This window comes from Schistocerca cancellata, chromosome 1 (genome assembly GCF_023864275.1).
Source record: "Schistocerca cancellata isolate TAMUIC-IGC-003103 chromosome 1, iqSchCanc2.1, whole genome shotgun sequence".
Taxonomy (NCBI): Eukaryota; Metazoa; Arthropoda; class Insecta; order Orthoptera; family Acrididae; genus Schistocerca; species Schistocerca cancellata.
In genome coordinates this window covers 13,328,510-13,342,951 of record NC_064626.1, presented here as the reverse complement: position 1 = coordinate 13,342,951, position 14,442 = coordinate 13,328,510, and the positions used below count along the sequence as shown (strand labels likewise).

At 39.4% G+C, this 14,442-nt stretch overlaps 1 protein-coding gene across 1 annotated transcript in view; it reads right to left on the bottom strand.

Moving 5' to 3' along the window:
* The window catches only part of LOC126164184 (ubiquitin-protein ligase E3B), a 313,945-nt gene that overhangs the window by 51,250 nt on the left and 248,253 nt on the right, over positions 1–14,442 (bottom strand). Inside the window, exon 15 of the mRNA XM_049920218.1 lies at positions 398–562. Within this exon, the coding sequence (XP_049776175.1) occupies positions 398–562 (165 nt within the window). The remainder of the gene's footprint in view (positions 1–397; positions 563–14,442) is intronic.

The following is a 14,442-nucleotide window of genomic DNA, read 5'->3' as shown; positions in this document are numbered from 1 at the left end:
ATCCCATGACCATCACTTTTTTCTATAAAGTTCCTCATAAATTATGCTGTACTGCAGCTCTGAACATTGTGAGCAAATGTTTCCATCTTAGAACCTCAAATGGTTTTTCCGAACCAAGAAATGATGAATATGAGACTGTAAAGTCTATTCAGAAGCAGCAATGAACTCAGATTACAACACCGTAGAATACAAAATTACACCATACAAGACTGTGCTACTGAATGTCAGATTTTTAATCTCTCAATCTTTTTCACACGTATGAAAAAGAAACATATAATTTAAAACTACTAACACATTTGAGTATGCGCATGCGTGCGTCAATGTTCCAGTTCTTAAAGAAATATTCAACTGTTTAAAAGTAATGATTCCAGAGGCAAAAAATAAAGCTAAATATTACCTTCAAAAACAGCTTCCTTTCTTCATTTGTAAAGTCTTTTTCCAAAATATCCCACAACCAGCAGACAACTCTATGGGAATCATGGAAGCCCCCATAATACTGTGTATGTTTCCGAAGATCTTTAAGATCTAACGGTACATTGTCACCTGAGATCAACCTTTGTAGCTGAAAGGAAATCAGAACACCTCATATTGTAATTAGTTGCAACTCAGATCAATAAGCTACAATCTGCAAACCACCATTTTGCACCCATCAAATCATATATAGTAGACTGTTGAAAATCCAGCTTGTAACTATCTGGTCTCCTTAATATCCTGCGTACTTACTCTGGTTTACATAATTAATGTCATAATAATTCCTATTCATATTAAATTAAGGATTAATTTATTTCACATACTGCACTTCTCCAAAGCTTTAGCAAACAGATCTGGCTGCAAAGCTGTGTGGCCTTTAGAAATATTTAATGCGTCTTTTGTGCTTCAAGCACATCTGCAGACACAACTATAAGGCACATACTGTTTTTTTAAATATTTTAATACTGAATAAATTATTGGAACCACTCTTCAACGAACAATACTTAGAAGCCCTCTCCCAGCACTCAAAAAGAGTAATGGATACACACAGATGAGCTCTGTCGGCAATCGTGTTCGTTTCTTCAGTTGCCTATCAGACATCCAAAGTGTGTGTGTCATTAAGTTGATCTTTGTTTGGTCCTTTATGTTTTAATTAAGGAGTCCAAAATGGGTGATAAATAAAACTAAATAAATAAATAAAAACTTTTCATGACTTGACTGGATTCTGGAATAGCAGCAAAAACTATTGCTTTGGAGTTAGGGATAGGAAAAAATATCGTTGGGGACCGGAAGAAAATTCAAAGAGAAACTGAAAAGTGATGTGCTTCCTTCTGTACCTGCAGTAACAGAGGCAAAACATAAAAGATATTCCTCAATCTATTTTTATTGGGAAAAAACAATAAACAAGAATATTGCTGATGTTGACAAACAAATCGAAGCAAAACACAAATTAAGCAAGAAACAATGCAGGGATCCTACTTCGGATCTTCTAACAGAAGAATAACAAAACAAAATGTTTTCCAAAGAAGTCCCTCACTCGAGAACGTCCACCAAACAAAAGACAGAAACAAAACTACTCGAGAGTGGTCAGCACAGCATTGCCGCAAAGCTGTACAGGGGGGCCAGACCACCACTACTTGACACTCTTGAGTCACAGCACAAAGCTACGACTCTGACGATCTGGCACTACCAGCAGATGAGGCGTGCGGATGTTGCAGCCAGCATGGCAGATCCATACAAGTCCAGGTGGCATGTCAAACTGCCTTCTGGCCAGCAATGGCTGGCTTATAAGGCTGGTTGGCATATGCATCTTTTAGGCTATTTTTAATCACGCGAGTCACGTAGGAAAATAGACTGCCTGTCGATCCTGACCTCAGGCACTGCTATCGATCCCTGTAGCTCGGGTAGTGGACCCCGGAGGCCATTAACTGAGACACGAGGTCGTGTTTTCATCTCCGGCAGTGGTCTCAGTCGTACTGCAAACATCTGCTTCGGTTTCACTCACGGGATGAAGGCATCCCGCATCTCTGTTCCGTTAGGCGGGATGCGATGCCAGTGCTGCAGGCGGATGGGATGGATGTTGCACTTCCCAAACTAGTGGAAGTTGAATAAAAGTAAGGAAGAAAATGTTGAAAGGTAAGCGCAAAGAAATTGAGGAAGTTTTATTCTTGTTGCATGAATATTTAAGAGGAAAAAATTTGCCCATTACTCCGCCAATATTTCAATTTCAGCAGCAAATAGAAGCAGAATATTCAGAGTTTACTGCCAAAGATGGTAGGTTGGATTGGTAGTAAAAATGATTCATTATTCACCAGATTCCCTTTACTAGAGAGACTTTATTTGCTAACATAGAGACTGTGCCATTGTTCAAAGACTATCTTTCAAAGTTAACTGACAAGGAGGGAATTTCCGGTGAACAAGTGTACAGTTGTGATGCGAGTCATTTACATTACAAGATGCTCCCTACAAATACACTTGCTTTGAAAAAGGAAGCTGCGGCACCTGTGTACGAGAAGAGTACAGAATGAGTTACCGTGTTAGCTTGCAGTAATGCAACTGGCAGTGAGAAGCTTAGGCTTACAATAGTGGAGAAATCACAAAAACCTAGAGCTTGCGAAAACATGACAAATTGGGAACCACTGCCCCTACATTACAATCGACAAAAGAAAGCCTGGACGAATTCATAAATCTTTAAAACCTGGTTCCTAAACGAATCTGTACAAGTTGTAAACAAATACTTGAAAGACGATAATTTACCAATGAAAGCTCTGTCGCTTCCTGATAAATTGTGCCTTGACGTCTTGTCAGTTACGAATTCACAGATGGAGATACCACAGCATTGTTTTTACCGCCAAATGTAACCGATGGACCAGGACATCACTGAAATGTCTTTGTCGATATCAGCAATTGATGATAATGAAGACTGTGTAACCATTCTGAATTGGACTGGCTGGCTTGTTACATGTCACAAGGGGGTTGGCCAAAGCGTGGGAAGAGATTCTGAACATATCACTTGAAAGGTCTTGGAAAATGCTATGGATATTTTAAGTTTGAATCAATGTGTAACAGTGAAGTTAAATACGGAAACAATGATATAGTTTCATTGCTCAAAAATGTGTCGGGCTGTGAAGATGTCAATGTAGAGGATGTCACAGAATGGATGCAAATGATGAAGTTGATGAACTAACTGACAACAATATTGTGGAAATGGTGATGCAGGAGAAGTAAAACAAGAGCAGAGGGAGAAATCCCATCCCTCATTCAGAAGGGTTCAAGATGATTAAGGCAGCACTGCAGTACACTGATGAGCAGGAGAAAGCAACACTAGTTGATATCATCTATTCGTGTAAGTGGATGGATACTGCAGCACGGAAAAGAGCTAAAGGGGGGGGAACAGTCATATATAAAAGACCTCAGACCTAGAAGTTCCATCTTTTTGCTAGATCTGGCTTTTCACAAGGGTGTAATCATACAATCATACTTTACAATGCAGAACGTTTTCTGTGCCCTGTAATAACTTTTGAAAGGTGCAGTATGTACGTAACAAACACTTATTACATAAATGTTATGAAGTTGGGTTTTGGTATAAAAAAGGGTTATTTAAATGGTATGGCCTTACGCCACATTAGGCTGGATAGTCAAGAGTCTGCTGTACATTGCACTGTTCTACTTGTGTACTGTTGTTGTGAATGACTGACTACTGAGCACTAGTACTTTCATACCACATCAGTTTATAATCCATGGTATTTACATTATTTGAAACGACAGTGTTACGGTAAAATCAAATAATGAAAAGTCTACAATGGAATAACAACAACATGCGAATGCCTCATTATCTTCAAACGTACTACCTCCTTCCTGGTTGATAAGGTTTTCCATACTCAGTGTCATAGACAAATGGAGAACAAGAAGTCCAAGTATAGTACGGACATTACATTAAATGTGTATGTAGAGTGTACTAAGAAAACTAAATCCGGCCAGAACATGGATGTTTTGAGTGTCCAATGTAAAATAAAAGACAGTTAGTTTTAATTTTTTCAACCTCTAAAGGATAGAATCAATGTACTAACTGCAGTATTTGAAACTTTTGTGGGATTCAGTTGCATTGAAGAATATTATTAAGTCCACTGCCGAAACCTCATAGTTCACTTATTTTTATGCTCATCTTCATATCAGTAGATTCAAATTACAAATCATTTGACCCTATTTTTCTCACATCAACCCCAATTATTACAGAAATTTATATTATTCTGCATTGTTTTGTTATTTGACATTTGTAATGATCAGCCAAACAGCACCTCAGTTATTAAGTGATTATTTTAACACAGTATTTAGACAGGTCAGCATGGTTGGTGGTCTTGAAGGTGAAATACATTTACAGCAACAGAGAGTGGCATCATCAATTGTTTGAAGATAGTACATATCACGAGTGGCTCTCAGCATCAAGAATAATGTAAAAACGTATCACAAATCAGAACATAGGTGACCCTTATCATGTTGTTGTGGCTGTTTCTTTATGGGGATGCTAAAAAAGATTACAGAAGTTTAAGGCACTTATTACCAAACAGGGTAGTACACATCTGCTACATAATGAACTGGAACGTAGTAGCTGGTGTTTGCTTCTTGAAACATTGCTTTTATTCAGTTCATGGAGGGCTCACTGTATGGCTCCAAATTTTGGTTGAATACCTACGATATCTGCTTAAATTGACTTATTTATTTACCCTCCACCACGTACCGTGCGGTGGCTTACGGAGTATCTATGTAGATGCAGATGCAGATGTAACCCTATAAATGGTGCATGCAGTTTTCCAAACATACTCACATGTAGCTCAATATCAGAGCAATGCTAATTTGTTGGAAGTGATTGTGAAACATTGCGATCATAAGCTTTTGAGTTGGTAGTTTTTTCTGTGAAAGTGGAGACTTAGTGGGTCATCTTTCAAAAGAAGTCATGATGATGAATATCAATTTGGACCAGCCAATATTAAACGTATTGAGAAAATTTTGTCAGAATTCTGTTTCTGAATTTTGCAGTGTGATATCCTTTGACTGCAAACATCCTTGAAAAGACTACTCTCTCGTATGGTATTGCTATTCAAAGACTCTGATAAATGCATTAGTGCAAGCAAGTCCTCTTCTATCAGTTTCTCAATGTGAAATGTATTTTCCTCTGGTAACAGCTACTGTTGGCTGCCATTTCAGTCCTCCTCCTTCAAAATAATTTCCTTTGTAACTAAATTTATAAAAGAAACGAAAATCTGTGTGTATGGAATTACAAAATCCTCATAATACTTTTAAAAAGGGTCTGATATTATTATACAAAATACTCGTGTTTCAATGTCTGTGGCTGAAACAACTGAATACGGCACAGATCGCTTCCATCAACTCCAAAATCAGCATTTAATTCAGTGAGACTTGCTTATCCTTCAAAAATCTTAAGTGAGTTACCTAATGATTAATGATTACAGTCATTCCTGAACAAGAAGTGAGCTTCTAGTGGGGCACTATCTTATCTTGCAAGTGGCTGAGGAATTTTATCAGTAAGGTACATGTCCCAAATGTAAGGGCCTCTCACAGTAGTACGGAGCAATAATTGTACTGCCCTTTCGCCAATCTTCGCTTTCTAAATCCATTGAAGATGGTGAGGCATAACACTTCTTTTGCTCCAGTCTCAGGACTGCAACCACAGTGTCAGACAGCTGAAGGAGTGCTCTGGGCACTCCCTAAACAAAATCCAGCATGGGGTACGGATTTCCTTCAGCAAAGGTGTACACACTACAGAAAAACACAGCCTTCAAATGAACAAATCATCATTCATAGTTTTTACCACAGTCACTGAGATAAATTGAGTTCTGTGGTGATATATTACACAGTAATCTTTCCTTCCTTCTCGGGAGCTGTTCTCTCTGATGATAGGCTGTCAGCAATGGGGAATGGAAACCTCTTCATAAGCTAGTTACTTAGTGAATTTCCAAACTGCCAAATATCATTTCAGCCATTTCCATGAATGTTTCCCCACACCTTAATTTATGTGTTAGCTGCCAATCTTATTATAATAATTTACATTATATGACCTCCACCGGATCACTTTAGTCAATTTTATACAAAATGTTTTTCAGTTACCTGTTGGCCCTGTAGTTCTTTATTCCCTCGTCGTCTGTCTCCCCACAACTTCTCTCCTTCTTTAAGTATGTCAACTGGTTCTCTTCACCTCTTCTGTACGGAGTCCCTAAATGTGCCTGCCCATTTATTTTCTGTCTCTTCCTCATGGTCTCTTTCCAATTTACTTTTGACAAAAACACTTTTTTCCTTTATCTCCCATTCTCATCGTATGTCTACATCAACTCGACTTTGTCGTTCATACCTTGTCCCAAAGTTGTGAGACTCCTGCCCCTTATATGTTCTCTTCTTTTCTGATTCTATCCTTTCTTGTCTTGCCTTCAGAACATCTTAAAAATTTCATCTTTGCTCCCTTCATTCTGCTCGCTTTCCTTTTTGGTTGCATTACACGTACCAGGTTCATATGCTAGAATGGATTCATAATAAGTGGAATGCTGAGCTTTTCTGCATTCATTTGAGACATCTATGTTCCACAGAATATCCCTTACACTCTGGTAAAAGCTGTCTGCTTGTTGTAATCATTTCCCAATTTCGGGGGGAATCTTGAAATAATTTCTAATCATCTTTCTTCAATGTACTCGCTATTTTGACCACTTTCATTTTTGCCCCTTGTCATCACTACTGTTTTGCTCTCCTTTGTCCTTACTATCTTCCCAATTCTTCTATCTCTTGGTCCACAAATCTACTTCAATTTGCACCTGCATTTTCTCCTCACCCCATATTGTTATGTATCTGCAAACAAGTTGGCTTTTGTAGCATCTCTTCCATTTTTTAAAAATATTAATACACTCTGTTTGTGACCTCAAAATTAGAGAAAGGAACACAAAAGAAGCTTACAAAAACAACACTAGGTGAGGAATATTATTTCTAACCATAATTACATGAATGGCTATCAGGAACGTAAGATATTCTGTTTGTACAACTGCTTTGTTCATCTGCCATTGTTGTTTGCTGTGGGGTTATATTAATGAATGACTGTTAAGTGAGATTTGTTAACAATGTAAAATAAATTACCTATGTCCACAGAAATCAAACAATAGAAAATACAGAATGGGGTGTAATAATATTATGAAAAGGAAACTTGCTACTCACCATACAGAGGAGACGCCGAGTCGCAAACAAATCTTTCAGCCATTAAGGCCTCCGTCAACAATAGACACACACACACACACACACACACACACACACACACACACACACACACAACACAACTCACACACATGACCGCAGCCTAAGGCAACTGAAACCACACTGCGAGCCGCAGCACCAGTGCATGATGGGAGTGGCAACTGGGTGGGGCTAAGGAGGGAGCTGGGGCGGGGACAGAGAGGTATAGTACGGTGGGGTGGTGTACAGTGAAGCGCTGCAGAAGGGGAGGGGGGAGTAGTGGGAAAGGAGACAACTAGACAAATAAAAAGACTAGGTGTGATGGTGGAATGACGACTGTGAACTGCTGACATTGGAACAGAGAAGGGGCTGGATGGGTGAGGACAGGTTTTTTTTTTTTTTTTTTTTTTTTAGGGCGTACAACTACAATGGTCATTAGCACCCAGACTAAGTTAGGAATGCACCGCGAGGCACAAGGTTAAAACAGCAACTAAAAGGGACAATACTATAAAAGACATAGACAGGCAGAGGATTAAAAAACAGCATAATCAAATGTCCTTAGACAGGTTTGTCAAGTTGGTAAAACGAAGAACGCGAGCAGCTGCTCCTGGGTCATCCGCTAAAATGGCATCCAGAGTACATGGCAAGCCAAGATCAACGCGCAGTGTATTAAAAGTCGGACAGGACGTTAAAATGTGGCGTACCGTCAGCAATTGCCCACATGGGCAGAACGGCACCGGCGCAGCCGTCAGCAGATGGCGATGGCTGAACCGGCAGTGTCCAATTCGTAACCGGGCCACAACGACCTCCTCCCGCCGAGAAGGGCATGAAGAGGACCTCCTCCCGCCGAGAAGGGCATGAAGAGGTCGTCCAAGGGAGAGGACAGTGACTAATGAGGGTTGAGGCAAAGAGGGTTATGGAAATGTAGGATGTACTGCAAGGAACGTTCTCACCTGGGCAATTCAGAAAAGCTGGTGTTGGCGGAAGGATCCATATGGCACAGGCTGTGAAGCATTCATTGAACTGAAGGATGTAATGTAGGGAAGTGTGTACAGCAACAGTATGGTCGACTTGTTTCTTGGCCACAGTTTGTCGGTGGCCACTCATGCGGACAGACAGCTTGTTGGTTGTCATGCCCACATAGAATGCAGCACAATGGTTGCAGCTTCACTGGTAGATCACACGACTGGTTTCACAGGTTGCCCTGCCTTTGATTGGATAGGTGATGTTTGTGGCCGGACTGGAGTAGATGGTGGTGGGAGTATGTATGGGACAGGTCTTGCATCTAGGTCTATTGCAGGGGTATGAGCTGTAACATTACATGAGTATGTCCAATGTAGTCGCATCTACTTTGTGTCACGTGAGTGTAAGGGAGTCGAAACCAGTAGTGACCCATGACATCATATCAACTGGAAATTTTTTTTATATGTGTAATTCATTTCTAAATTTTATTGTTTATTTACAGAGTCAAGAAATTAATTGTTTATAACATTTAATAGATAATGAGTTTTAATGAGATAGATATAAATATGTTTTGACATAGCAAATCACTTTGCTGCATTATGCATGATACGTTTTCTCTTTGTAAGAACAAAAAACTTCTGTTTTGCTCGAGTGCGCGATCAAGTAGTCGTCGAGTGCGGATCTGCTATAACATTCATGACTGAGCATAGAACTGTTAATTTACAACCCGGAGTTGATTAAAAAATTATTCTAGGGAACCACGGCTCGACTTTGGTGCAAACAAATCGCGCGTTTATTCTCAAATATTGGCGCGGTGTTTAAGATATGCGGCTGGATATCAGGCGATATTGTCACATGTAGGATTCAGTAACATTAACCGCAATTTATGGACATTCTTGATAATAACTATCAAGACTTATATTAGCGGCATAGTAACCGTCTTGATACTTAAAGCAAGCGAGAAGCGATTTACTGTCGGGAGATGACAAATATTAATCATTGCATAATCAGCTTGTTGATACATTGCTTAGCATCTCATAAACGGACAGTGATAGAATTACTGAAAACAATCTTTTAAGTATCAATGACCACTACACACACATCAGAAACTAATTACTCTAACTGTGAGTGACTTCTGGATTGGATTGGATAAGGTCCCCCCCCCCCCCCCCCCCCCCCCAATATAATTGGTATTAATAAATTTCTTTCGAGGTTGAAACTTCATCAATGGTGTCGCGCTCATTCAGTTTAATAGAGGAGGAGGAGGAGATTAGTGTTTAACGTCCCGTTGACAATGAAGTCATTAGAGACGGAGCGCAAGCTCGGGTAAGGAAGGATGGGGAAGGAAATCGGTCGTGCCCTTTCAAAGGAATCATCCCGGCATTTGCCTGAAGTGATTTAGGGAAATCACGGGAAACCTAAATCAGGATGGCCGGAGACGGGATTGAACCGTCGTCCTCCCGTATGCGAGTCCAGTGTGTCAGTTTATAGAACGATAGATAGTACTACCTACGCTACTATTTATAGTTTTAAAAGAAAAGAGAGCACATACCTGTTTTTCTTTTGAGAAATGTTCGTACTTGTTATCAGTCTCTCAAACCAGAGGCACGAGTGACTCTCCCTCACAGCACTATGATATTGTGAACCACCACACACATGTGCCCCCTTCTCTCTACATTTCTGCATTGAAAATCCTGAGATATAGCCACGGTACGAAGAAAAAAGAAAGAAGAGGAAAGATCAGTGAAAGAAATGGAGCAGAGAGAGAAGGGGAGGTCACATTTGGCACCCAACGTGGGGCCTGAGTACATTGCAGCACAGGAAACATCTGGCCACAACGTCGAACTTCGCATGGACAGACTGAATAAGTACTTGCTATTGAAATGCAAGACTTGCATGTATGAATAGAGTAGTGAATTAAAACTTGTTATTGCATTCTTTAGTGGGTGTCATAACGATGTTAGTAGCAGCAGTGTGTTGGAGATTTAATTTGTAAAAATGCAATCTCAAAGAAAAAGAGATTTTAATAAGAGTATGAAAAATACAGACGCAGGGAGTAGTGATAAGGAAACAGAACCTGAGCCTCAGGGTGAGGCATTTCAGGAATTAAATGTGGGACAGACATTGCATAGGCTAAGAGGTGAGAGTGATGAATATGAAAGAGATAGAATCACAAACAGCAGGTTTGGGTGAAAGTGATGTGCACCATACTGAAACAGATAGGGAGGCAGGTGCATCAGCCGGTGGCCCAAGTGAAGTAGAGATGTCCACTAGCGTGGTAACGGACAGGGATGCCAAGATATTGGATCTGTTGGTGGCATTAAACACAAACGTGCCTTCACTGAACACAGATATGAGTTCATTGAAAATGGACATGCATTCACTGAACACAGACATGGGTTCATTGAAAACGGAAATGGGTTCCCTAAATGAGAAATTTGAGAAATTACAACTTGGCTGGGAAGAAGAATTAAATACTAAGTTCGAAGAATTTGAAACAAAAGTATCTAAGGATATTAATGATTTACATTCTGAACTTAAAGGAAAAATAAATGAAGTAGACAGTAAATGTGATATTATCTCACAATTGCATACCGATTTATCAAACAGAGTCAATAGTTGCAAAAGTAGTGATCTGAAAACTGGTGTGCAGATTGAAGATCTGTCCGAAAAATGACAGATTTCGAAATGGATATGTGTAAAGGTATTGATAAGTATTTAAAGGAACAAACTTCAGAACTGGGGGAAGATCTTAATGAATGGATTGAGGTTAAGAATAAGGAGGTTGAGGGGAAATTTAATAATGCTCTCAAAGTGAAATGATCCGAACTTATTGAGAGGAAACAATTGGAACACGACAAACTTGTTAATTTTTTACTGACAAATTTCAGACAATTAAGGAAAGGTTAATTGAAGAACTGCCAAAGGGGCAAAGGGACACGAATTTTAAAATGTCTGATTTAGGTCGGAGGTCATCACAAAATGTTTTGACTGACAATAATCATTCAATGGACAAATCAAAAAACACTCGACACCGTAGTGAGAGTACGTGTAACTACGGTACCAATGTACCTGATAAATCTTATGAACGTTATGAGAATGAACATGATCTGTTTGAACAGAGAGGGTATCTATCGTCTCTAAAAGTTGCAACTAGCATATTTAAAAGCAGGCAATTTCCGACATTTTTGTCAGAGAAGGAGAACATCCATTCCAAAATTTTCATAATTTACTTCAAGCGTAGTTTTCCACATAATTGGTCGGAACAAGATAAGCTTCAGTTCATCGTATCCAAAATTACAGGTGCAGCAGCTCTGAGGCCTGCAGAAGCAAGCAAGAACTGTAGTACTTGTGCAGAATTTGAGCAGCTTTTTCTGCCAAAATACTGGTCTAAGAGCAAACAAGTAAGATTGCGTAAGGAAGTGTACCAACCCGAATATTATAACAGTAAGCGAAGTTCACTGCGACATGTACCTGATTGTGATTTGGAACAGTTTTTGTCTGTAGTTGATTCTATTAATCTGATTGCGGAAGATGGCCAGAATTTGGAATAATAATCAATGGTCTATTACACAGCATAATGATTCTGGTATTAATAATCGTGGTAGTGGTTGTAATGATGACAACATAGATAGGAACGCTCAACCTACACTATGACTATAATAAAACTAAAAATGAAAGAGATCAATATAAACGTGATGCTAATTATACTTTGAAAACCAATGGGAAAAATGGTAATTGCATAATTTATGCCAACACAGGAAAGCCTAATCGTAAACGCAGACATGATAGATATCCGGAAGAAGACCCTGATAGGATATGACTGGGGGTAGATTATGTGTAAGGTACTGCCCCAGCATCACAACTGCAAGGACCAATATCACTGAGTAACAAACCAAACTGAATTCTGAACACAATATTCGTATGGTGGAAGTTCATGAACCACTGATGAACACATCCACCGAAAGGGTAAACTAAGAATGGTCTCCAAAAGCCTTCCTAGGTATGACTGGGGATGGAAAGGAGGGCAGGCATCATTTTCAGTAGATGTATTGAAATATAATGATGATTTGGACTTAAGGGAAGAGTGGAGTGAAGAAATGCCGAATATTTCCAATAAAGGTGGATGAATTTTACAAGCTATCGTGCAAGCAATAGTAAATGGTATCAATACTGAGATCTTGATCAACACAGATGCAAACATTAGTGTAATGACACAAGATTGTTATAAACAGATCAGTAGAGGAGGGACAGTATTTACGTTTCCTGTTACTGGATGCACAGTATCCGGCGCATTTGATGCGAAAGCACAGATAATCTCAAAATAGGCACGAATCGACATTATACTGCAGGGATGGGGGGAGGGGGTGGGGACGCTACTATAGACAGTACCTTCCTGATTGTTTCGAAAATGGCCGTACCCTGCTTTGGGGTCTTGATTTTTTTGTGAAGAGCCGGAGCAGTAATTAATTTGAAAGAAGGGATGTGTACTTTGAACTCCGGAAGCAAGATTGTGACAATTTCTATGATGAAGGGCAAGTAGTCCCAGAGCAAAGTTGTATAAAACTAATGGTTAGCTATATTGGTGTTAAGTGCGATTCAGCAAATTAAATTTATTTTATCGAATCTGAAGAAGAGAGAGATCAAGACACAATACGAGACAAAGTTTTTGAATCCGAATGTCTGACGTTAGATCAGAGGGAAGACTTACTATGTTTGTTAACTAATTATGCATCAGTATTTATTAAATATCCAGGAATCACCAAAGAGTTTGAGTTTAATATTCAAACCTATCCTCATGAAGCCTTTTGTCACACTTTATACTCTATTCTGTGGTCTAAGAGAGAGGCAGTGAACAAAGAAATCACTAAGATGTTAGAGTGGGAAATAACAGAACCCTGTAATTCTCAATATTCAAGCCCTCTGTTGGTTGTCATAAAATCAAATGGTGATGTAAGACTAGTTCTTGACAGTAGGGAAATTAGCAAAATTATTATTCCAGTACAAATGAGACCCGAGAATATAGAACTTATTCAGAAGTTTAACGGTGCCCACTTTTTGAGATCCCTGGATATGAGGAGTTCCTATTGGCTGACAAGAATATCGCCTGAATCACGGAAGTACACTGCTTTTATCTTTCTTGGGAGAAGCTATCAATTTGCGGTTATGCCATTCGGTTTAAACATCAGTGGAGTAGTGTTTATTTCCACATTAGATACCGTACTAAGGCGAGATCTCCGTGACAAAGTTACTTTGTATGTAGATGACCTTTAGGTCACGACTACGACACGGGAGGAGCATCTCGATTTGTTAGAGAGAGTACGCTATTAACGAAATTCTCAGAGTACAGAGTGACAGTGAATCTGACGAAGTCAAAATTTGCCAAGAATCAAATAAAGTTTCTCGGCCACATAATTACGCCGAACGAAATTATTTCCTTATTTCCGACCCCGAGAAGATGAATGTTATCAAAAAGTGCCCGTACCCTCAGAATAAAAAAGAATTAAAGTTTTTTTTGGGCTCGGTTTCTTCTTCTGTAGATTTCTACCTGACCAAATAGTTAGCCAATCTGTTTACTACAACTATTGCGAAAGAACATTACTTGTAAATGGACCCAATAATGCAGCCAAGCATTCGATAAAATGCGGCACGCTTTGATTAATGCACTATTTCTGCACCGTGCGAATCTTGAACAAGACTTTTGTATTGCAACATATGCTTCAGAAACAGGTTTAGGTGTCACATTATTTCAAATAGATGATCCGTGTGACCTGAACACCATCAAAATTATAGGGTTTGCAAGCAGAACACTGTCTAAATGTGAGAGAGCATATTGTACCACTGAATTAGAGGTTTTAGCTGTCATTTGGGCACTCGAGAAGTTCAGATATTTTGTTTACGGCAAGAGGACTACGATATACTGTGATCGTAAGGCTTTATCATTTATCTTGACAGGTCGAATGTTTCATTCACGGTTAACCCGGTGGGCCCTGCTGACAAGAATACGACATTTTGGTGCAATACGTAAGGGAAAAAGACAACGTAATTTCTGATGCTTTATCTCGACTACCAAAAGGGAGAACGAATGAAGAATGAACTATCTTTAAATTTTAAAGTAATGGACATATCAGTGAAGAACGAGTTTCAGAGCTGTGTCGAAAGCTGCCACAGCTGCAAGAAGAACACCTACACTGGAAGCCTGTCAGGGACGAGGTTAAGCACGCAAATCCTGCTAATACTAAATATCAATATACTGCACAATCTGAGGTATTACACTCC